This window comes from Onthophagus taurus, chromosome 7 (genome assembly GCF_036711975.1).
Source record: "Onthophagus taurus isolate NC chromosome 7, IU_Otau_3.0, whole genome shotgun sequence".
Classification (NCBI taxonomy): domain Eukaryota; kingdom Metazoa; phylum Arthropoda; class Insecta; order Coleoptera; family Scarabaeidae; genus Onthophagus; species Onthophagus taurus.
In genome coordinates this window covers 8,746,334-8,768,072 of record NC_091972.1, presented here as the reverse complement: position 1 = coordinate 8,768,072, position 21,739 = coordinate 8,746,334, and the positions used below count along the sequence as shown (strand labels likewise).

Genomic DNA, 21,739 nt, shown 5'->3' with positions numbered 1-21,739 from the left:
TCAAGGTTTGCCTTCAACGGTGACCGTGTGTGTTTGGTTTTTCGAAAGAATCTCGTCCCGACTACGAAGGATTTGTTTGCTTGACTCTCTGCGACCGCCTCTTTTTAGTGTCGCGTGTAAATTATTTTAATTGCGCCCTGTACGAAGTACGTGCGTTCACCTGATGTCGGCAAAGTCGTCCCCATGGACTTTTATTACCCAATAAAGTCTTGAAAATTTAAATGCACCCTTTCGACGTGTGAATCAATTATCTTTTTATTAAGAATCAAGTTAAAAATTTTTTACTCTTCTATAAAAGAAATTGTAAGTCTAAATATTTCAAACACATCCAAATGTTGCTAATGTATTTACGTGCCATACCAATCGTTAGTTTTAACACGAAACTTGTTAAGAGAAAGAAACGTAGAAACAACGTTGTGAATTATTCATACCGAAAGGTTTAAAGCGAAAAGTTACAAATTGCTATTATCACTGTGAGCAAACAATAACGACCTTTGCGCACTAGAACAACAACTTTTTCATCGTCTTTTCCGAGTCCTCGCGGAAACGACACACATATAAACACTTCTCGTCCAAAGCGGCGACTTATCCTATGTAATTTACGCGACAAAAAACGCAAAATTCTTCTTATTGGACCGTGATGAGAGGAATCAACGAACGTACCGTGAGAAATTACACACCATAACCACTTTGGTTCGGTTGACTTTATATGGTCAAATCTGTGATGCTTCGTAGTACGAGTTTTAAGTAAAATGTAGAAAAAAAAGATGCTTATATGGAAAAATTGAGGAAATCGTTGAAATATATTTTTGTTTGTTTGTTTTTAGACAAGTTTGTCGAAATTGGTCCTGGACTGAAAACGCCATGTCTGGAGGCGACGCCGGATTAAATCCTTCCATGTCTCCACCAGCCTTACCTTCACCAGGTGGAAAATTACCATCTTTAGATCATGCCGATAGACTATTAGGGAAAGGTTCGCCATTTGCACCACCAAATAACGATCCTCAAAGGCATAGTCAATCAGATGATGATTCCGGATGTGCTTTGGAAGAGTATACGTGGGTTCCACCTGGTCTTCGACCAGATCAGGTATATATAATATCTTTTATTGTTATTTTCTGTGTACAATTAAAACAGAATAGCTACAATACATAATATACAACTTCACACTAATGCCCTCTCTTCCTTCGCTCCTTCTAAGTCGCTCTTCTACTCCATCCCATCGTTGTGCTATATCGCCCTTCTTCAATCTAACCCAACCCTCATCATCTCCTGCTTCAACTCCTCTCTCACTGTATATCCTAGAATATTCCTGCTCAACCCCAATATCCACCTCCAATAACTCTCCTAGATCTCCTCCACCATCTTGTATTTCTTCCATCCCCATATATCTGCACCTGCACAAATCTTTTCCAAATATTCGTTCCCCCCAACTCCATATCTGCCCCAATAATCTACTTGCCCTTCTAACTCTCTGCCTAATATTCCATTCCCACTTTTCCGTCTCTCGCCCTCAAAGAATGTTATATAATCTTCGTGTTTTTAACATTTAATTGTTGCGACTTTGGTATTATCTGGTGTGCATTATTAATAAAAACTTTCAGGTGTCGTGAAAAGTTATAAATAGTAATTTTTGCAACATTATCATGACAAAATAGAACTAAAACTGTCTGAAGAGTTAAGAAAAGACACATTTGCGTAATGTAATTTTGATAATGGGCCACCTTCCCCTTTTTCAAAAACGTTCATTCAAGTCCTCTCTGTTATTACGCTAATGGACCCTTTGTGCTCATCGAAGAGATACACTGTTCTCTATGCTATCGCAAAGATTCAAATTCCAACGTGGAGTAGTAAAATGTATTACTTGCATTTTACATTTTGCGGTTGTACATTGCGAATTACGCCCAAGAGAAGAGTTCAGACCGCAACTAACATCAACTCATCTTATGCAACTCGATCGACTCGAAACCACTAACCTCCCGGCTTAAATTTACCGTAATAATATGAAGCGCGCGGTTTTCGCTTTTGTTATTCTTCTTAGCCGTCGTTTTCGAATTCGTTACGGTTTTATCCTTGCCTTTCAGCTGCGCCATCAACTTGTGCCGGGTACTAAAAGTACGTGACACTCTACTTAAGAAAATCGATTTCTTTCCCTTTTCATTCACAATTGTAATGGTATAATAGTTTTTAAGTTTACTGCTGAATTATTACTATAACAATCGTATTTAATAAATCGAAATAATGGTGGTGTCTTTGGGTAATAAAATATAATTTAATTTGCGGTGGGGTAATAATCGAGACGACGTGTACTGGTCGTCAAATATCGCTATTTCCGCCAGAAAGTCCACCTCCGCACATACAATAATCGTAAACGACATTAACGGGAGGGCGATAAAACGTCCAACAGAGTCCACTTATATTCAATGGTGGAATTAAGAAAGAGGGCGGGGGATTGGTCATAAAAACGGAACGTGAAATAATTATTGTTGCTTTATATCCATTGTGTCGCAACTAATCTAATAAAATTTCATTGCTCCAAGGGTGAAAACGAAAATACCATATTGCTTCTGTTAAAAGGTTCATGAATTTTCCCAAAATACTATACAGTAAAACCTTGATATAACGGATTAAATATAAAAGTTAGAATCTAACTCGGGTTATTCGCCAAGTTACTCTATTTCGTGTTCATAGATAAATTCGGGGTTTTGCCCTAGTCGTCTATACGGCCATACATCTCTTAAGACGGCTAAATCCGTATGTTTCTAGTTCTGGGTCTAGTGTTAGTTCTCATGGTAGTGCTAGTTCTTGTTCTAGTTGTTATTTAGCGTTAGTTTATTGTATATTTTTCATTGATTAAAAAGTAGAACTAGCACTAGACCTAAAACTAGAAACATTCGGGTTTAGTCATCTCGGGCTAAATCCGTGTGTTTCTAGTTCTAGAGTTAGTTCTAATGCTAGTGTTAGTTCTTGTTTTAGCTGTGAGTCTTCAAAGTTCTAGTCTTAGTTGTTATTGAGTGCTAGATTATCGCATATTTTTATTGAATTAAAACTAGAACTAACACTAGACCTAGAACTACTTTTATTCATACAATATACATATGATACACATTTAAATTTGGTATAAATTTAATGTTTTTATTTTTAAAATTAGTTATATGTATTTTGAAATTACCGCCAAAAATATGTCAAAATTGAGTTTTTATTTAATTTTCGAAATTATTAATAGAGAGCGATGTATAGAGTAAAAACATTAATTTATTAAAAAGTATTTAACGTAATTAAATCATTTTTTCATAAAATGTATTCCAAGCTTTGATTATATATAATATGGATTGAGCCAACGAGAGAGATAGCTTGCGCAAGGTGATCGAACCGAGATAGACATAGAAGCGTACTGACATATAATGGGCGTGCGTTAATTTATAAGATAAAAACTATCAATTAGAAGTAACATTTATAATACTTACAGGTGATGTGAAACTGTATTATCGCGAACTTCGCACACGAAACAATACATTTTTAAACATAACGGTGTGACTGGCTGTGACACAACAAAACGATAAACGTCAAATGGAAGAGGTTTGACACTTTTGTGCGCATGCGCCCGTCTGTTTAGTACCGGTTTATGTCTATCTTTGTTACACTTTCACATTATCGCTTTCCATCTGCGTCTATTCACTCACCTTGAACCACATTTTTGTTAGTAGATATATTCAGTTAGCTCAATCCATATTATATATGTATAATCAAAGATTCCAAGTAATAAAAACTGCAAGAATCAAAATTTACGTTCTTTATTTAGTATTCTAAAGCATTAATAGATGGCGGCCTTCTGATAAAGAAAACTTTTACACAAAGGTAATTTTCTGAATTTCTTTTTAAACAAAATTTTTTTATATCTGATTTTCATAAAAAATTATCTAAATTTATATTTTACACAAACATTTTATTGGTATTAAATTAATATCCCCAATAGATGTCACTAATCGCGTAAATTTAAATCTGTCAAAAAATGACATCTAACGTCATAGTATATGTCTTATTTAAGATAAAAATTCTATTTTTAGTTGTTATTCAGTGCTAAATTTAATCCGTTATATCGACGTTTGACTCTATTTCGTTCTTTATGATATGAATATTAGAAATGTGAATGTAAAATGTAAACAAGCATCTGGTAGGAGAGAATAACACGACAAAGATTTCCATCAGCGACATCACCAAACAAAGGGGGTCAGGCGATCAAAAGAGTTAGTGCCGTCGAGAAGCAAAGCTTCGTGGCTGCTGCCATCGCCGGCTCTTGAAATGGCAATTAGTGCCCCCCGAGTGTATCCCGGTGGCCACCCACCCATAACCTCTCATTGTTTATTGCTCGAGGAAGCTGAACGGGTCGTAGCCGCGCCGCCGGATTCTTGCGTTCCGTGACCACCGGCTCTTTTGTAGATGCCAACACCAACAGATGACAGCTACTTCTGCTGTTACTCCAACTCTTTAAACATCATTACCACCAATATACAACATGTTACAAAGATATATTATGTATTTATTTTCTTAGCCATTTACAAGTTCATGTCTTATTGTAATAAATAAGGTATATTAATATTACTTTAGGTCTATAACTCTTAGAACTACTAATTGTAAGTTCAACGTTCAAACGTCCGTTTCATTAAGATTCCATTTCGGAAATATGCTGCTGTTAGTGCTGGCTAACGAAGTAATCAGTATCTGGGTTCGTTAATTACAAGTTACAACGGAACGTTTTCCGATCGTGGGGGATTCTTGTTTTAAAATTTAAAACGAATAACTTTGTATACTTGATTGAAATCATCAATATTCAGTTTGGAAATTGAAACAAAATTTTTAATTTTCTCCTTTTTGTTTAGGTTCACCTATACTTCTCAGCTCTTCCTGAAGATAAAGTTCCGTATGTCAACTCGGTAGGTGAACGATACCGTGTTCGACAACTTTTACAACAACTTCCGCCACACGACAACGAAGTGAGATATTGTCACGCGCTTAGTGACGAGGAACGAAAAGAACTTCGACTATTTTCAGCTCAAAGAAAAAGGGAAGCTCTAGGAAGAGGAAGTGTACGACAATTACCAGCACCTATGGCTTGTGATGCTGTAAGTTAATATTAAACTTGTTAATTACTTTAATTCGGAGCTTTTCTGAAAATTTTTACATCATTCTACAATCAAGATTTCTTAACTTCTCATTAACTTTAACCGTTCCTCTTTCCTCATCAACGTCGATTCGGTCTTTAATTTGACTCGGGGTCTAATTTAGCGGTCTGCAGTTGGGATTCAAAAAGGGACTCTCTAGTAGTCGTTAAGATGCGGAGAGTCACGGGGTGGAAAATTAGGAAACAAATGAACAATAGGACCGGAAGCGTCACGGTGACCCTGCGGAAGTTTTACTAGCAGTCGTTTAATTAAATACCCAATCGCGGGAGCCCCCTTCGAGTATAATTAACGTCCCGAAGGCAAATTCTGCGGTCCGCCAACGATTACGAAAGTTTCGGTTTTCTTTAATCTCCGATTACTTTAAAACTTTCTCGTCGTTATTACAACCTTACAAACCACCGCTTTGATTATTATGATCGTTTTTGTATCGATTAACCTTTACATTGAACCACGACCCAGTATTAATAATTAATAAATGTCAATTATTTTTTACTTTTAAGATTTGAATAAGGCCGCGTGCTGGCAACGTTAATTATGCGGGGGCCCACTTTTGTCGTCCGCCCCATTCATTGAATTGTTCTGAAACGGACCCACGCAAAATGCGCTACATAAAATTATAACTTTGAAACGTCGAACACATCTGTTACATCGCGTCCGGGATTTAATACTAGGATTTTCGGGGAGATTATTCCGTTTAAAATGGGAACGCGTCGCCGAAAATGATCCCAGCATGTTGGATTTTATTCCAACTTTCACTCAAAGTTGATTAAATTCTTGTTTACGTTCATTTTAATTTACTCTCGACATCTTTTCTTTCGCAAAGTTTCTAAAACCACTCAGGTTGTTTAGAATTATCATAGTTTTTTTTTAAGATGAAGACGTTATTACGTTATATTTTTGATTAAAATGTTAATTTGATATACGTTTTGGAAGTCGTGATGCAATCTTCATTAGAAACAAGTTCGACGTGAAACGAAGGGGTGGTTCAATAGATTTTTATGGCCAAAACCATTTATCACAAAAATCTGTCAAAATTTATAAGGTCTAGAGAAACTGGGGAGTACTGAAAATGGGTTCCCGTTATATTTATTGTGTCTAGTTTAGCCTCGATTTATTATCGACGATAAAACGTCGTGAGTGCAATCTCTCTATCAATATACAATTTGCGGTCTTGATATATAAAATAATTTCTTTACTTTCAACATCGAGCATACCTCCTAAGAATGACACTTCCAATTTCATACAACCGCCACATCAAATCTTAGTTATGCCCAAATAAAAAGTGTTGTGAACAAAAGATGAAAGGTTTCGACAAACAAAAAAATACTAATTACTCTTAGACTATGACGCAACACTCTTTCATAAGCTTAACGGGGTCAGAGCAGGTCAGGGCTGTAACTTTGTAGCTGTCAACGCTGTTTTCTATTCAGATACCAAACAAGTAATATTTACTCACAACAATTAAACCGCAAATGGCGTTTTTAAAGTCATTTTATTACAACAAATATCTTTCAGATAAAATATCAAAATGTATTTAACAAATCATAATAATCGTGCCACATGATGTAATAAAGTGAAATGTTTTAAAAACGTTTTCGTATAATTGTTTTGTCCATAATTCACACAATAAACAAGATCCATTTCACTAAGTTTGGAACGTTGATCTCTAATAGTGGTGGAACGGATATCCGGCAACTATCCGGTATCCGGCCATTTATTAAAATCCGAATATTTGGTAACTATCCGGTTTTGGCCAGACATTCAAAACCTATTAGTACTCCACCATCATCATAATTTATGACTATCATGATTTAGACATTACTGTCTAAAAACCAGTTGTTTGCAACTGACAGTTTTCAATCTACATCTGGAATAAAGGCTACTTTAAACTTACTGCAACATTCCTTCTATATCCTTCACACTAAAAATAGAGTGTTAGGATCATCCTGGTGAAATTACACTTGGGTTGGACTAATTTTTTTCTGTAAATAAACATCTACGGACTTTCTTAACAATTTTTTTTAAATGTCAGAATATGATGGAAGAGATCAGTAATAAGATGAGTAATAGGGATGCATCCCTGTTTGTCAAGCTTTATGTTTGGACTTTACCTCGAGACGAGGAAAACCAGCTCTGTGCTCATCTCTTGGGCATTCGTCCTTGTGGTCTTTTTCCTTTCGGTGGTCCACACATGCATATTCTGACCAATCTCCTCTCATCCATTTTCCTTCCACCTTACTTTTGTCCATTTTACTACATCCTGTATATTACATCTTTCTCTAATAGAGGTGTTGGTCTGCCTATCTCGCAGTGTCACATTCAACATAGATGTCAAGACTTTCATTTCTATCACGCTCATCCTCTGTTTAGTCTTCTTTGTTTTTGGTATCGTCTCGATACCATATGTTAGTATGGTCTCTTTATATATTAAATCCATGTATTTAACCAATTATTTATTTTATTTTAATTATATGTGATTAATAAAATTTCGCTGATTATCTTACTTTAAAAAATAATTAACCATACATATCTGAGACCCTATATATAATATTTGCTAAATTTAAACATCATGAAACCATCTTTATGTAACTCCTTGAGTTCTTAACGTATAAAAAGTAATAAAAGTAACAGGGAGCGATTTAATCAATTTTAATGCACAATTACCGTGGATTAATCGACCATCAACCATGCTTTTATAAATATTAAACGATAAGGTAGGAAGTCGTTAGTACAAGATATATTTGTATAGTTTTTTAAGTTTATTTCCTATAATATACAGGGTGAGTCATTTAAGCGTTGCCACTTACATTTTACGTTTTTCTAATTATTACTAATTGAATATATTTTTTTTAGCTATATGATATAGTTAGGTGGTAAATTGTGACGAATCGTCGACTATCCTTTAACGAATGTGGTGCAGGGGATGTAACTGACAGCGCGACACATAAATTCACCCGGTTCTAATTACGTTTTATGAAAGACCATGGAACCACCCTCCGAATGTCATACCGCGTGCAATAACATTGCGACTATCAACGGAGAGCGACAACCTCGGAATTTATGACAAAATTTATTTCCCTCCTCGAGACATCACAAGTTACCCTTTATTCCACCCTATCTTCAAAATTCTTCGTTATAAACATTTCTCTTTCTCTATGTATAATATTCATAATATTCAATCATCAGATTATTTTATTGATTAAATTTCAATATTTCTTAAGCTTTACCCTGTATAAATTATTTCAAATCTCATATGACAACTAAAATATATAGCTAAAATTTTCCATCAACCGGAGTTTTAATTTTGCCGGTCGTAATGAACTCGAAGGTAATTAGTAGAAGCTCCCGAAAACTGTTAAAGGGGATGAAGAATCTAATTACCACCGAACGGCGCCTGCGGGACTTTTCGCTCCGACTTTCGCAATTATTCCGAACGCGAAGGGCGCAAAAGAAAAAAAAGCGTCAGTTGGCGCTGCGTTATGAATTTTAAGCAAATATCGTACGGTTTAAAACCCGAAAAAGAAAGAACGTGGTGTGTGGGGGGGGTTGAAAAAGGAAAGAAAAAAGAATGAAAGAAGTCGAGTCAAGTGGGCCGTGATAAACGAACCCCACGTAAATCAAAAGCGAACCATTTAGGAGTCGCGGTCGAACTCTCGACTCTCCGCATTTAATTGCTTCTCTCTTTTGAGACTCCGGAGAAGTTAAAAAATTTATTAAAAACCATATATCATCTAGAAGAAAAAAGAAATTTTTTTCCTTTGAACGGTCTTTATTACATTAGACACGCACGTTTTAATAATAAAACGATGAATAACATCAGATTAATGATAAAGAAACAAAAAGAAATTTTTATTTTATCAGAAAAGTTACAAATAGAAATGTTAGTGCTTATTCGATACTATAACCGATTTCGAGGCGAAGCTTCATCTTCAGGAGAACATTCTTTTTCCTAGTTATTATTTATTTAATGTCTCTTTCGATCTTCTTAACTGAGAAAACCATCAAAATCTTCTCTAATGTGTGTTGAGTGGCCGTGTTATTAAGTAGTAATGAAGAAATTTTTTTGTTGTGTCTATTGGAAAGTTAATGACAGCGTTATGGGATTACGATTTTAAGCGGAACTGAATGAGAGGTATTTCGGTGTGATTATAGAGAAGTTCATTACTTGGTTATTACACTATCTGGTTCCTTTTGGTGCAACATAGACGGTTATCAGTGTGTGTTCGACGAAGGGTTTACATAAACTTAATAAAAATGTGTCGAGTAATTTGTCGTTAGAAGAATGAACTCGCTCTCCGCCACGGACACCATATTATCTGCATAGCATATGATGTTGTGTTAATAAAAGTGTTATTTTGTAGAGAATCGATTGTCACTTTTTGCAATTTGGTCGGCATAACTAATAATACATTGCCATAGATAAGAACACTACTGGAACTGCTTCAGAAAATCCTTCAATCTAGAATAAGATATATTCTAGGTTTAGGAACCCTTTCTATAGGCGTTATAGGGCAGTTTCTGTATTTAATTCCTTTCTTAGCTACAAGATTCAACTTTTCCGGAAATTATTATAGCTCACTTCAACAAAAAAGAAATTGAAAGCAAACAAACCTGCTTGTAGGGCCACTAGCACGAGTCAATCCAAAATAACAATAAAAATTCTTAACCTTAAAACACCGTAATTTCCAAATAAACACTTTAACTGTATATCTATATAAGCATAAAACTATTTCAATTAACAGAAAGGGCCTTAAACAATTACGACCTAATCTGAAAGCTAAAACACTTAACAACACATACATGTACCTACTTCTAACGGTAGTCTAACGCTTGTTCATTTAGATTTTAAGTAACATCATCGCAGTCTTAAGAGTAAAGTTAATCGTGTAATAACTCTAAAAACAAATTTGTTTCATATGAAACCAAACGGTGTAAGAGAGAAAACGACAAGTTAATATTTGTTTCTTTGTTTGTTTCAGTGCGAAGAGCCGTTGTCTTCAGGTGACATCTGCGTGTTCGCGTCGAGGGCGGGGCCCAACACCTGCTGGCATCCGGGGTGTTTCACCTGTTGCGTCTGCCGTGAGCTTCTCGTCGACCTGATCTACTTCTACAAGGAGGGGCGACTCTATTGCGGACGACATCACGCTGAAACCATAAAACCCAGGTGTTCAGCTTGTGATGAGGTGATGATTTTAATACGTTTTTATGAATAAATGTCAATCTATATAAAAATGTTAACCTCAATTTAATTTTTATCTTGAATAAGAAATAATTATGTCGTTACAGAATTTATACCAAATTTTTTTACAATTCCAGATAATTTTAGCTGATGAATGTACTGAGGCTGAAGGTCGTGCATGGCATATGAAACATTTTGCTTGTACAGAATGCGAACGTCAATTAGGGGGTCAACGTTACATAATGAGAGATGGTCGCCCTTACTGCTTACATTGCTTCGACGCAATGTTTGCAGAATATTGCGATTCTTGCGGTGAACCGATCGGTGTTGATCAAGGTCAAATGAGCCACGAAGGTCAACATTGGCACGCAACCGAATTATGTTTCTGTTGCCACACGTGTAGAACATCACTTTTAGGACGACCGTTCCTTCCAAGACGTGGTGCAATATATTGTTCAATAGCTTGTAGTAAAGGAGAACCACCAACACCGTCAGACAGTAGTGGTCCCGGGCCCAGAATACCAAGAACAAATTCAAAAAGTAATAATAACAAAATCGGTCGAGTTCCTTCCCCAAACGAATCTTCAAGTACACCACCTGGATCGCCAAATAATAGAAGAATTTTAATGATGGAGGGAGTTATTTCGCCAACGAGTACTCCTTCGCCAACATCTCCGGTTGTTCCACATCGGCAGAATACATTGCCGAAATCAAATACTGGAATGAGATCTCCAAAAATGGGGAGAAGGGCTTTGCAAAGATCTCCAAAGAATTTATCGCCAATTCCAATTCCGATTCCGATTCCAATACCAACACCGGAAATTGCTCAAGTGATAACACATAATGATGATATATCACCTAGATTGGACAGGGTTTTATTAGAAAGAAATTTAGAAAGGTTAATTAATGAAAAAGGTAATCAAAATCATTCGCAAGATTTAGAAAAATTATTACAAGCCAGAGATCGATGTCGAGAACCTCTCCATCTTGCCGATTTAAGCTTAGAAGAATTTCAACAAACCAAAAACCCTACAATAAACCAATCAAACATAATTGAAAATAAAGAACCTTTAACAGAAAACTCGCCAGCTCATGCCTCTTCGATGCCAGAACTTCCCCAACTTCCACAAACATCTTCAACCGATTCCTCAACAACCCCAGGATCTCCATACAAAAAAGGTAAGGTACGTTTTCAAGGTGATAACGAAGCCTTTGAAGCTGACGAAGCAGATGCAGCGAGCGTTGAAGCAAGAAAATTTCCAAGAAGTCGAAGTTATTCTGGAAGAAGTAAACATATTGATACATTAGAAAGGCGGAAACCAAGAAAAACAACATCAGATTCTCATGTTCATCCAAGTACAAGTAAAGACCACCATCACGGTGGTGGGGATGACGATGGCGACAGTTATTGTTCGACGTGTTCATCAAGTTCATCAAGTGATGATTTAGATTATCAATTACCACCTAGAAGAGCGTATGGTGGCGTTAGGATTTCTTATGTTCCAAATGATGCGTTGGCTTGCGCAAGGAGAAGACAAGCTGTAGTGGGCCATAAATCATCGCCGAAAAGACCGTCAATTGATGTTGATAAAGATAAAAATTGTGTCATATCTTGATTGGTGGTGAAGTGTTGTTTTCCAATTACAAGAAAGTCGATTGAATACAAGATTTGAAAAGAGTAGATAATTTATTTTCTAATGCGAAGTTTGCCAAATACTTATAAGATGTACCTATGTATTTAGGTTTTAAGATTAATACCAGTATAGTGAAACCTTGATATAAAGGATTAATAATTTGTACTTTAAACTGTTTGAATGAATAATTTTAAGGTACACAAATTTGAACAGGCATCGAACTAAAAGTAGAGCTAACACTAACACTAGAATATAATATTATTATTATTAATATAATATTTCTAGTTTTAGATCTAGTGTTAGTTCTACTTTTACTTCAATAAAAATATACAAAAATCTAGCGCTGAATAACAATTAAAGCTAAAACTACCGTCTTACTCGGGGAATACCCCGAGTTTATCTATGAACGAGGTTCTAACGAGGTCCGTTATATCGAGGTTTTACTGCAATTACTTTTTCTTTTAATATTCATCTGAAGAATGTATCGTTTTAGATAATATAAAACCTTTAGTACTAAAATACTGAAATTTGACAACATTAAGTGTCTTTTTGAATGACAAACGGATACAGATAGTTTTGCAATTAAATTTTTTTTTATTTGTCTAAAGGTTTTATGTTATTAAAATCAAAAAATTTTGGAGTGTATAAATTTAAAATTCTCTTATTGTTATAAACAACAAATAATGTCAGCGTTGCCTTTGGACTCTTAACATGAAAACCCCCAAAAATAAACAACACCAAAAAGAAAAGTTGAACTGTAGAAGTAATTTTAGTGTAGTCCTTTCATTTCGTTTGTAAGTTAAATTTAGTTGGTTTAACAAAATAATCTTGAAAACCAATTATATTTTATCAAACGAAATAGAATCGACTTTTTATAATAAATTACACTATCTCTTGTGAATATTCTTAAATTATTTGTATTTAAATAATTGTAATTTATACGAATATAAATAATGTTTATTTTCCTCATGTATTTTTGCCATTATAGAATGTTGTAATAAAAATAACTTTATTTATGTGCCGAATTTTAACTATTTTTAATGATTTTATTTAAGAAATTAATTAACCGTACAAATCTTATTAATTTGTTTTATTTAAATTAATTGATTTAATTTAAAATTGTTTCCTATTATATTTTTACTTCTTTTTGTACTATTTTTTTTAAACAATGTATAATGTATATCGCCTATTATAAAGAACGTCTTCTTTGTTATATTGATTGTAACATATTGTATTTATTTAAATTGAAACGAAACGTATTATGTAGACGCGCCTTTGTAAAGATATTGTAATATAATAAATACTGAAAATACTGATTTTAATAAATACATACAACAAATAATTGTCTTTTGATTAAAATTTTGTCCATGTCTGGATCTTGCTTATTTTTTCAAAAAGTAGGTATTTAGAAGACTGTATCTCAAGAATGAGTTGAGATATGAAGAGATAATAACCCTTTTAAAGCAAATTTAATAAATATATAGAGTGCCAAAAATGGTTTATTAGTTTCCATATAAATCGTAGTTATGATTTTTTTAATCCAACTCGGAAAATTTTGTTGTAAATTTGAGAACAAAACTTTAAAAGATCATATCTCAAGAATGAATGGAGATATAATGACGAAATAAAAAACAATTTAAAGCAAATTTAATCAAGATTTAATGTTCCATACACAATTTCTTATTTTTCATAAATTTCGTCGTTACGATTTTTTATACTCAACTCTGCTTTTTTGCTTATTCTTTCAAAATGTAGAAATTTAGAAAATCGTATCTCAAGAACGCATTGAGATATCATGATGAGGTAATAACCATTTTAAAGCAAATTTAATAAAGATATAGAGTACCATAAATGGTTTGTTAGTTTCCATATAAATCGTAGTTATGATTTATTTAATCCAACTCGGCATAATTAGTTGTAGATTTGAGAACAAAAACTTTAAAAGATCATATCTCAGAAACGAATTGAGATATAATGACGAAATAAAAAACATTTTGAAGGAAAATTAATGACGATTTAATATAGAATAAGTATAATTAAAGAATTTCTTATTTTTCATAAATTTCGTTGTTACGATTTTAACCCTTTTCATTTTTAACCCGATTTTAAAAGATCGTATCTCAAGAATAAATTGACATTTTTGCTTATTTTCTCACGCCTAACATCAATAATAACACAAAAATTATCTTTATTAACCATTTATTATTTTAATTAATATAAAAATAATCATAAAAAGCATATTGACAGAGAAATATTTAAATACATTGCAAGCGTAAACGTGTTTGAGAAATAAAATTGAACTTTAGCATTAATAATCACTACAATGTTTAATTTTTGTTTAAATTTTCTCAATTAATCCCCTTTGCTGAAACACACCACGTTTCTTCATTTAAAAACTTAATTCAGTAGATACATCATATTCATTAAAAATTTCACTTGTCGAACTTTTTGCTAAATCTATAAAAGAAAAAAAAATACTGAAATCGTTTTTCTTATACAAAAATATACTTACAACATGCATTTATAGAAATAACAAATAAATCATAAGCAAGCACAAAAGAAGAGCAGAAAAGATAGTTTTTTAATTACACTGTTAGAACAGGGTTAAGAAGTTTAGTATTTATTAACAGTTTTTAAACAATTTGTACCTTAATTTCCTCAACCATTAAATCCATTAAAACAAATCCATCTACTTCTTTATCCTCCTCCACATTTAACCAATTTTCTACCAAAAACAACTATTCAAAATAATAAATAAAAACTACATAAATTAAGGTTTTTTTAAAAATTTTAAACAAAACAAATAATATTTATTTTTCTTTTTAAGCTACATCCACACTTAAAAAATTTGTTTCTATTAATTAATAAGAAATCAGAATGAAAAACACAAAAGAAAATGTTTTAATCAAACTCAATCACCTTCGCAAGTAACATCCAGCTTTTCCAGATAACTCAATAATCCATGAAGACGTTTTTTTACCCGCTTTTGATCATCCAATGTGCATCCGAGTAAAGCATTTTCAAATTTTTTATCAGTTATTCCATAAACATTATGAGAAGCGCATGCGTTCATGTAGGAAATACACCGTTCTCTTGCTTGTTCAGCATCAGTTTTCAATGTAATTACCAAAGAATCTATTAAATGATTTACTTGATGTAATGCCTCCTCTTGAGGTTGATCTCTTTGTGTGTGAATTTTTATATCTACTGTTAAACAACGATCAATGATTCTATCTATATAACGTTGCGTTTCGTCTTGCTCAACTGTAGAAAAAAAATTTTAATTCAAAACCAAATAAACTTTGCTGATAAAGAATTATCTTAACTATCAAAATTTTGGTTTTAATTAGCTTACAATTATCTAATTCCGAAATCCATTCAGCATGTCTAACAGAATCCAAGCTAGCCAAAATGTTATCTTTATCCTCCTCTATTTTTGCAGCTTCCTTCCGAAGTTTTTCAACTCTACATTCAAGTATATCAAGAATCTCGGTAATTTTTTGTTTAGCCGATTTTTGATGTACCGCACTATCCTCGTCGATTTGAGGCATCGTTGGTGATAAATTAGAAGTAGCCATCGCTATAATTATCAAAAAAATAAAATAAATACAAATTAATTTCCAACCAAAATTTTAGTACATTTCTTTTACCTAATGCGGTTAATTTACGTAGGCGTTTATTAGATTTATTTGTGGGTTAGAGCTGGGCGATCTTTTTTTAATTCAAAACTGGGTTTTTAGTTCAAATCGCTTTTTTTTCTATTTACCTGTACCCGAGGTACCGGGAATGCAATCTACATCCATAAAGCCACAATTATCGCCGAACGAATACGCGTTTGACGCCACGTTGATTTGTGTTGATTAAGGGTTTTATACTATTAAATAAAATGAAAAATTTTGAGGGCTAACTTTTTTTACGAGAATACAAAGTGCGAAAAACGAACGAACTGGGCCTTTTAACCGAGTTTTGACTTTTGACGTAAAAGCGGCTGCCAAAACAAAATTCAACAAATAAAGATAGATGGAGCTGTTATTGAGCAATTTAAAGGAAATGTAATTATTATTTACAACTTATTCATCATATTTATTTATTATTTGTCTTAATATGATTCTTTATTACAATATAAATTAAATAATACTAATAAAAAAAATTATTTTTTGAAATGTAGTTTTTGAAAAATCCCACAGATGGAGCTACTTTACATAGATTCATTTTCTAAATCTTGATTATCATTGAAATTTATATCAATCAATTAAAACAAAATATTTAGTAATTCAACAATTCTTTATTGATAATCTAAATAACACGTTTAAAAATATTGCGAGTCCGTAAGATGAGTCACAGTAACATAATTTTTAATCTCATCCAATGAAGTAGGTGCATTTGGATAAAATTTTACAACAGTCGCTTTAGTAATCATCATAAAGCCATTATCGGAGAAAATTCCTTTGATTTTATCAACTTCTAACCATACAAATAAAGCAATACCGTCTGTAATAACCTGAATATCATATTCAGTTCCATCTTTAGTCATTTGTGTTACAGCCCCAATCTAAATAAAAATAAATGTTGTAATCAAATAATTATAGAAAAAAAGATGGTAAAGATAAAAACTATACCTTTACTGTACTGCTTCGTAAATGAGAATCTTTTAAAGCTGCTGGAAATAGAAAGTTATCAGGTGCTAAAGGTAAACCGTTATTATCTGTAAGGGATAAATGTAGAAAACATTCGTATTTAGCGGAAATATCTGTTCCGCATTGTGCTTCCGACAATGTGGTATCAACCCAGAATGATGTTATAGATGTTGATAATCCAGACATCTAGAAATAAATAAAACTAAAAAGGTGTTAAAAGCTATCATATGTACTTACAATAATAGCTTGATGATTTTCGGTATGAACTGGTTCAAATGAATCCCAATTATAAATATTTACAGTAGCTGTAGCATTATAAATATTGCTTGTCAAATCAGATACAATGTGAATACTGACATTTCTCGATGTCGATTGATAACCTGCTATTAAAATCGGCGAAAAGAATTTTTTAGCATAATAATGCAGCATTTTCCAGTTAAGATTAAAATCGATTCCGGACCATGTAGGTGCCATCCAAACATCGTTTAATTGCCAGTATAATGCGCCCATTGTAAAACCTTGATCGATAATATTCAAACTGCTTCGCCATATTCGATATTTCTCAGTTTGTAATTTAATTCCCATCGATTGATGAATCTTTGAAAATGTTTATATTATAATAAAGTTTAACAATAAGATGAGAAAAAAAAATTACCTGAGTATAAAAAATATAAGCTTTGTAAAAGTTTTCGTTTTCATTTGAAACTATGGGTAATCTCATTGACATTAACGCTAACATTTCTTCGTTTCCACCAGGGTGATGTTGACGATGTTTCATGAAATTACTATTGAAAAGAAGATCGGTAGTGGAATTAGTTGCGGTTAAAAGTGAAGGAATTGTTGGAAAAGATTGTAATCCATATTCCGAAGAAAATCTGGGTATTGGCATGGAATCTTGTTCCCAGCTATCAGTTAAATAATTATAATAATGTACTAAAAAAAATTATTTAATTAAAAAATAAATATTTTACAACATTTTTTACCATCGCCAAAGAAATTGCTCGCTGGATTTAATGCAATGTAACCATCAAGTTCTGATTGTAAACCATTCGTTGGACTTGACGTTAAAAATTGTCTTGATGTATCACTTTTAAAGACTTCATTACGAATAGTGTCGACATAAAGTTTAATAAAATCAGATTTGTAGAGTTCAAAATCGGAGTAAGTACCATACCTATATAATTCAAGTTATTTGGAATTAAATTAGTAAATTTTCAAATAAAAATTAAATTTACCAATCTTGTCTTAAAGCAGCTTCATTTTCATTATTAGCAGCCCATAAAATAATACTAGGATGATATTGTAACCTTCTCACTTGATATCTTACTTCTTCTTTAACCGTTCTAAAAATATTAATTGATTAAAAATTAATTATAGAAGTAAAAGGATTGTTTACGATAAAAATTCTTCATTAACTGGGTACATAGCACAAGCGAACATAAAATCTTGCCAAACCATAATTCCCAATTCATCACAGACTTCATAAAATTCATCCGATTCGTAAACACCACCACCCCAAACACGAATCATATTCATATGGGCTGCCTGAGCTGATTTTAAAAGGAACTGAATGGTCGTGGAGTCGTATCCTTTTTCAGGTAAGATATTTAACGGAATCGAATTCGTTCCTTTTGCAAAAATTGGGACGTTGTTGACGATGAAGTAAAATGATAAACCAGATTCTTGTTTTGTTCCAATTTTATCTTGAACTAAAGATATCGTTCGAAAACCAATTTTTAATGTTTTTTTACACATTTCTTCTTGGTTGGAACTTTTAAAAGTTACCGTCATTTGGTATAAAGTTGGATTACCATAACCATTTGGCCACCAAAGATCAACATGAAGCTAAGAGATTTTATTGATATCTTTATTATGGATTGGAAAATAAAAATCTTTGTAAACATTTTATGAAAATTTAAGTAAAAGCTCTCTTCATTAGGAATATACATAATTGTTAATGAATTAATTTGAATTTGTATTATAAGAAGCTCCAAATCTTTAAAATTACATTATTGAAAATGAATCATATGGAAAAGGTAAAGATAAAATTGTCTAACAATGAAATATGTTGGTTAAATCAGAGGTTGGTAATTAAAAAGTAATTGTAACTAAATTGATTTTGAAAATAATGTTATTGCATAAATTTAATTTATTAAAAAGTAATAATTACCTTAGGTATTGTAAACATAGCGGTATGAACTAATTCTCCATTTCCTATATTTGTAAAACTAATATCATAAATCGTTTCAACAACATCCAAATTAGTTTGTAATCGTATTAATAAATCGCCGAGTAATTCATCATTTATATTTCCATCGAAATAAGTGGTCACTTTCACATTCCAATTATCTGATTGATCAGCTTCAGTTGATACTAAAACGTGTCGAATTAATCCGGAATTATAAGCTTCAATACGAACAGATTTCCTATAAAACAAAAATGAAAATGTTGAAAATCATTCATCTAAAGCGATATTTTTTTACCAAATTCCTACAGATGGTAAAGCTGGTCCCCAATCCCAAGAAAAAGATGCTTGCATTTTCCTAATGTGATTCGCATGACATTCTCCGTTATATTCGATTGGAACGCAAGCTGGTGGAACTAAATAGTCCATTGCTTGTTTTTCAAAAAGATGCTTTGCCATAAGAATAGGGGAAGTGAATCGAACTTGTAATGTATTAATACCATTCTAAAATTGTTTAATTTTATAAATTTTGTTAATGATACTCATTTTTTTATTGTTTTTGTAAGATATACCTGTAAATACGGTAACACATCGAAAATGTATTGTACAAACATATTTTCGCTAGTTCCTATTAGATGGTCGTTGAGGATTATTTGTGAAAACGTGTCCAAACCATCGAAAACGAGTTTGATGTTGTCATGAGCAAGCAATGCTTCATCAACTTAAAAAAAATTATTTAGTGAAAATAAATAAAAAACAATTTACTATAGGTATATACAGGTGTGTCAACTGTCTGGAATATAGCGAATAACTTCGCCATTTTTGGTTTTAAAGAAAAATATTTCAAATAAAAAATTATTTATTAATTATGGCGCATTTTTGGCGACACTTACTTGTTTACATTGTTCTTTGTTTTGTTGCTATGGCAACCATTATTGTTATTTTAAATAGGATGAACCAGAATGAAATACATTATTAATATTTGGATTCTTTGTCGATCGCTTAATTGCGCCATATTTGTCCAAACTGCTCATTTTTTGACATTTATAGCTGTCAACGGCGTTATTTCGACACCTACTTTGATTGCAATTAGCTGATTTAATACTTTCAAAAAACGCATTTTTTCTCGATTTTTTTCTTATACAACCATATGATTTGATATGTTCATCGCATAGAGGGACTTATCCTCTACCAAAGTATGCAAAAAAATATATGCATCCTATTTAAAATAAAAATTTTGGTTGCCATAGCAACGAAACAAAAAACAATACAAACAAGCAAATATCGCAAAAAAAAGCGCCATGATTAATAAAGAAACTTGTATTTGAAACATTTTTCTTTAAAACCACAAATGGCGAAGTTATTGGCTATATTCCAGACATTGGACAAACCCTGTATACAGGGTGGTTCAGTTTTTAATCGGGAAACTTTACTAGGACGTGCCAACTTGCCAAAATAACACAAGTTTTTTATATAAACGTAGGGTCGCAACTCGTTTGTTTTCGAGCTATGAGCTGTCAAAGTTGAGCCAAAAATTTACATTTTGCTTTGTATTTCGGCTGTAAGTAAACAGTAGAATTTGAAATTTTGTACGTATTTAGTACTGGTTAAGACCTTATTTTCAAGCATACCTTAAATTTCCCTAGCGCCCTCTAAGGGGATGAAAATGACCACCCCCTTGATTTTTTTAAGAGAACTTTTTAACGCTATGGAATATTAACATAAAAAAAAAATGGGTTGTAAAGCTCATTCTTTAGTGGTACTTTTTTGTCTGATTAGTATTTACCTTAAAGTTAATAGTTTCCGTGTAAAAAAATAAAATACCATAGGTTTAAGTAATATGATCAAAACTGCTCTGACATGTCCTACCAATGCGCTGCGGAAGGTATTATAAGCACTGATATGGGTTCAATATGTAATGTAATAAAACTAAAACTTGAAAAAGTTTTCGACGTTTCGTATCTATGTTGCAAACTTCTTCAGAAAAAAAGTTCGAAGTGGAACTTGTTTCTTGAGACTATAAGTAAATTGAGCTAACATTTTAGCGACATAAGTAGAATATAGTTGATTTTGATTAATTGAGGCAGCTTCACTAAGATTGATAGAACATATTGTGGTGTCATTTTATGTGGTAAGATTAAAATCAAGCTTAAAATTAAATCTAAAATAAATAGTGTTTCAATTCAAACCGTTTTAAATTTTTTACTATTTTAGATAAAGAAATGATTTAATTGGTGAAACAAGTTCGCGCATTCAATAAGAGTCGTGCTTAGAATTTGTAACACTGTAAAAAATAGTTTAAAACTTTTTAACACAATAGGAATATAATATAATAACAAAAACCTTATTGTTAATATTCTTTTGAAAGTCTCAAACAAAACCTTCATACAAAATCTTCATTATAAAGTTATGTTGTAAAATTTTAGTACAAAAATAAAGATTTTTATGAGAGATTATCCATACTAGATTTATTTATCTAGCTTTGATAGCGTTAAAAACCTCTTCAAAATCGTATCAAAACAGATGAAATCAAAAGATTTAAAAATAAAAAAAGAAATTTAAATAATAACATACCAACAAAATTCCTAAAATAAGTCCAATTATTTTGAGCAACCCATCGCGTTTCAACATCTCGAAATCCAAAAAAGACATCTTCCAAGATTTTATTTTCCATTAAATCTGTATAAATTCCGCCGGGAACGTTTGCGTTTAATTCCTGATCTAAATACATCATTAATAATTCAATTAGTATTAGAAAATCAAAAAAAAATTTAAATAAAATTTTGTATACATACAATTTCGTGTTGAATCTTCTAGTTTCCATTGTCCGTCCAATTCTAACACTAATGAACTCTTTACCGTCAACAACACCAACAACAAATATGTTGTTGTTAAAGTTATCGTTGTAGCGGTCCGCATCG

General features: G+C 32.4%; 3 protein-coding genes across 8 annotated transcripts in view; 1 reads left to right on the top strand and 2 right to left on the bottom strand.

Annotated features, from left to right (window-relative positions):
• Nucleotides 1–12,961, top strand: part of LOC111424610 (protein espinas-like) — a 65,291-nt gene extending 52,330 nt beyond the window's left edge. For both annotated transcript variants that reach the window (XM_023058218.2, XM_023058220.2), the window contains 4 exons: nt 828–1,089; nt 4,881–5,123; nt 10,163–10,366; nt 10,500–12,961. In XM_023058218.2, coding sequence (XP_022913986.2) covers nt 828–1,089; nt 4,881–5,123; nt 10,163–10,366; nt 10,500–11,978 — 2,188 coding nt within the window. In that variant the 3' untranslated portion in view covers nt 11,979–12,961. The remainder of the gene's footprint in view (nt 1–827; nt 1,090–4,880; nt 5,124–10,162; nt 10,367–10,499) is intronic.
• Nucleotides 12,962–14,178: 1,217 nt separating this feature from the next.
• Nucleotides 14,179–16,004, bottom strand: LOC111424551 (BAG family molecular chaperone regulator 2). 5 transcript variants are annotated; one of them, XM_023058132.2, is made up of 5 exons: nt 15,636–16,004; nt 15,352–15,576; nt 14,916–15,260; nt 14,645–14,721; nt 14,179–14,453 (listed from the first exon to the last, which is right to left on the bottom strand). In XM_023058132.2, the coding sequence occupies exons 2-5, from the start codon at nt 15,572–15,574 to the stop codon at nt 14,448–14,450; spliced, it is 651 nt and encodes a 216-aa protein (XP_022913900.2). In that variant the 5' UTR covers nt 15,575–15,576; nt 15,636–16,004; the 3' UTR covers nt 14,179–14,447. The 5 variants fall into 5 exon arrangements, with proteins under 5 accessions (XP_022913900.2, XP_022913897.2, XP_022913899.2 ...); XM_023058129.2 differs by having other exon boundaries at nt 15,763–15,991; XM_023058131.2 differs by having other exon boundaries at nt 15,647–15,990.
• A 257-nt stretch (nt 16,005–16,261) lies between these two features.
• Nucleotides 16,262–21,737, bottom strand: LOC111424565 (beta-mannosidase). Its single transcript, XM_023058149.2, has 12 exons — nt 21,614–21,737; nt 21,393–21,539; nt 19,391–19,539; nt 19,117–19,322; nt 18,804–19,059; nt 18,030–18,478; nt 17,869–17,976; nt 17,617–17,807; nt 17,289–17,566; nt 16,871–17,230; nt 16,616–16,819; nt 16,262–16,548 (listed from the first exon to the last, which is right to left on the bottom strand). The coding sequence occupies exons 1-12, from the start codon at nt 21,735–21,737 to the stop codon at nt 16,306–16,308; spliced, it is 2,715 nt and encodes a 904-aa protein (XP_022913917.2). The 3' UTR covers nt 16,262–16,305.
• Nucleotides 21,738–21,739: the final 2 nt, after the last annotated feature.

Coding starts and splice junctions, on each gene's coding strand:
- LOC111424565 (XM_023058149.2), bottom strand. CDS start 21,737: ATGCGGACCGCTACAACGATAACTTTAACAACAACATATTTGTTGTTG. Junction 17,808..17,868: donor GCTGCTTTAAGACAAGATTG/GTAAATTTAATT, acceptor TGAATTATATAG/GTATGGTACTTACTCCGATT. Junction 16,820..16,870: donor AAAATCATCAAGCTATTATT/GTAAGTACATAT, acceptor ATTTATTTCTAG/ATGTCTGGATTATCAACATC.
- LOC111424551 (XM_023058129.2), bottom strand. CDS start 15,799: ATGGATGTAGATTGCATTCCCGGTACCTCGGGTACAG. Junction 15,577..15,762: donor TCCCGGTACCTCGGGTACAG/GTAAATAGAAAA, acceptor TGATAATTATAG/CGATGGCTACTTCTAATTTA. Junction 14,722..14,915: donor GCTGGATGTTACTTGCGAAG/GTGATTGAGTTT, acceptor TGTTTTTGGTAG/AAAATTGGTTAAATGTGGAG.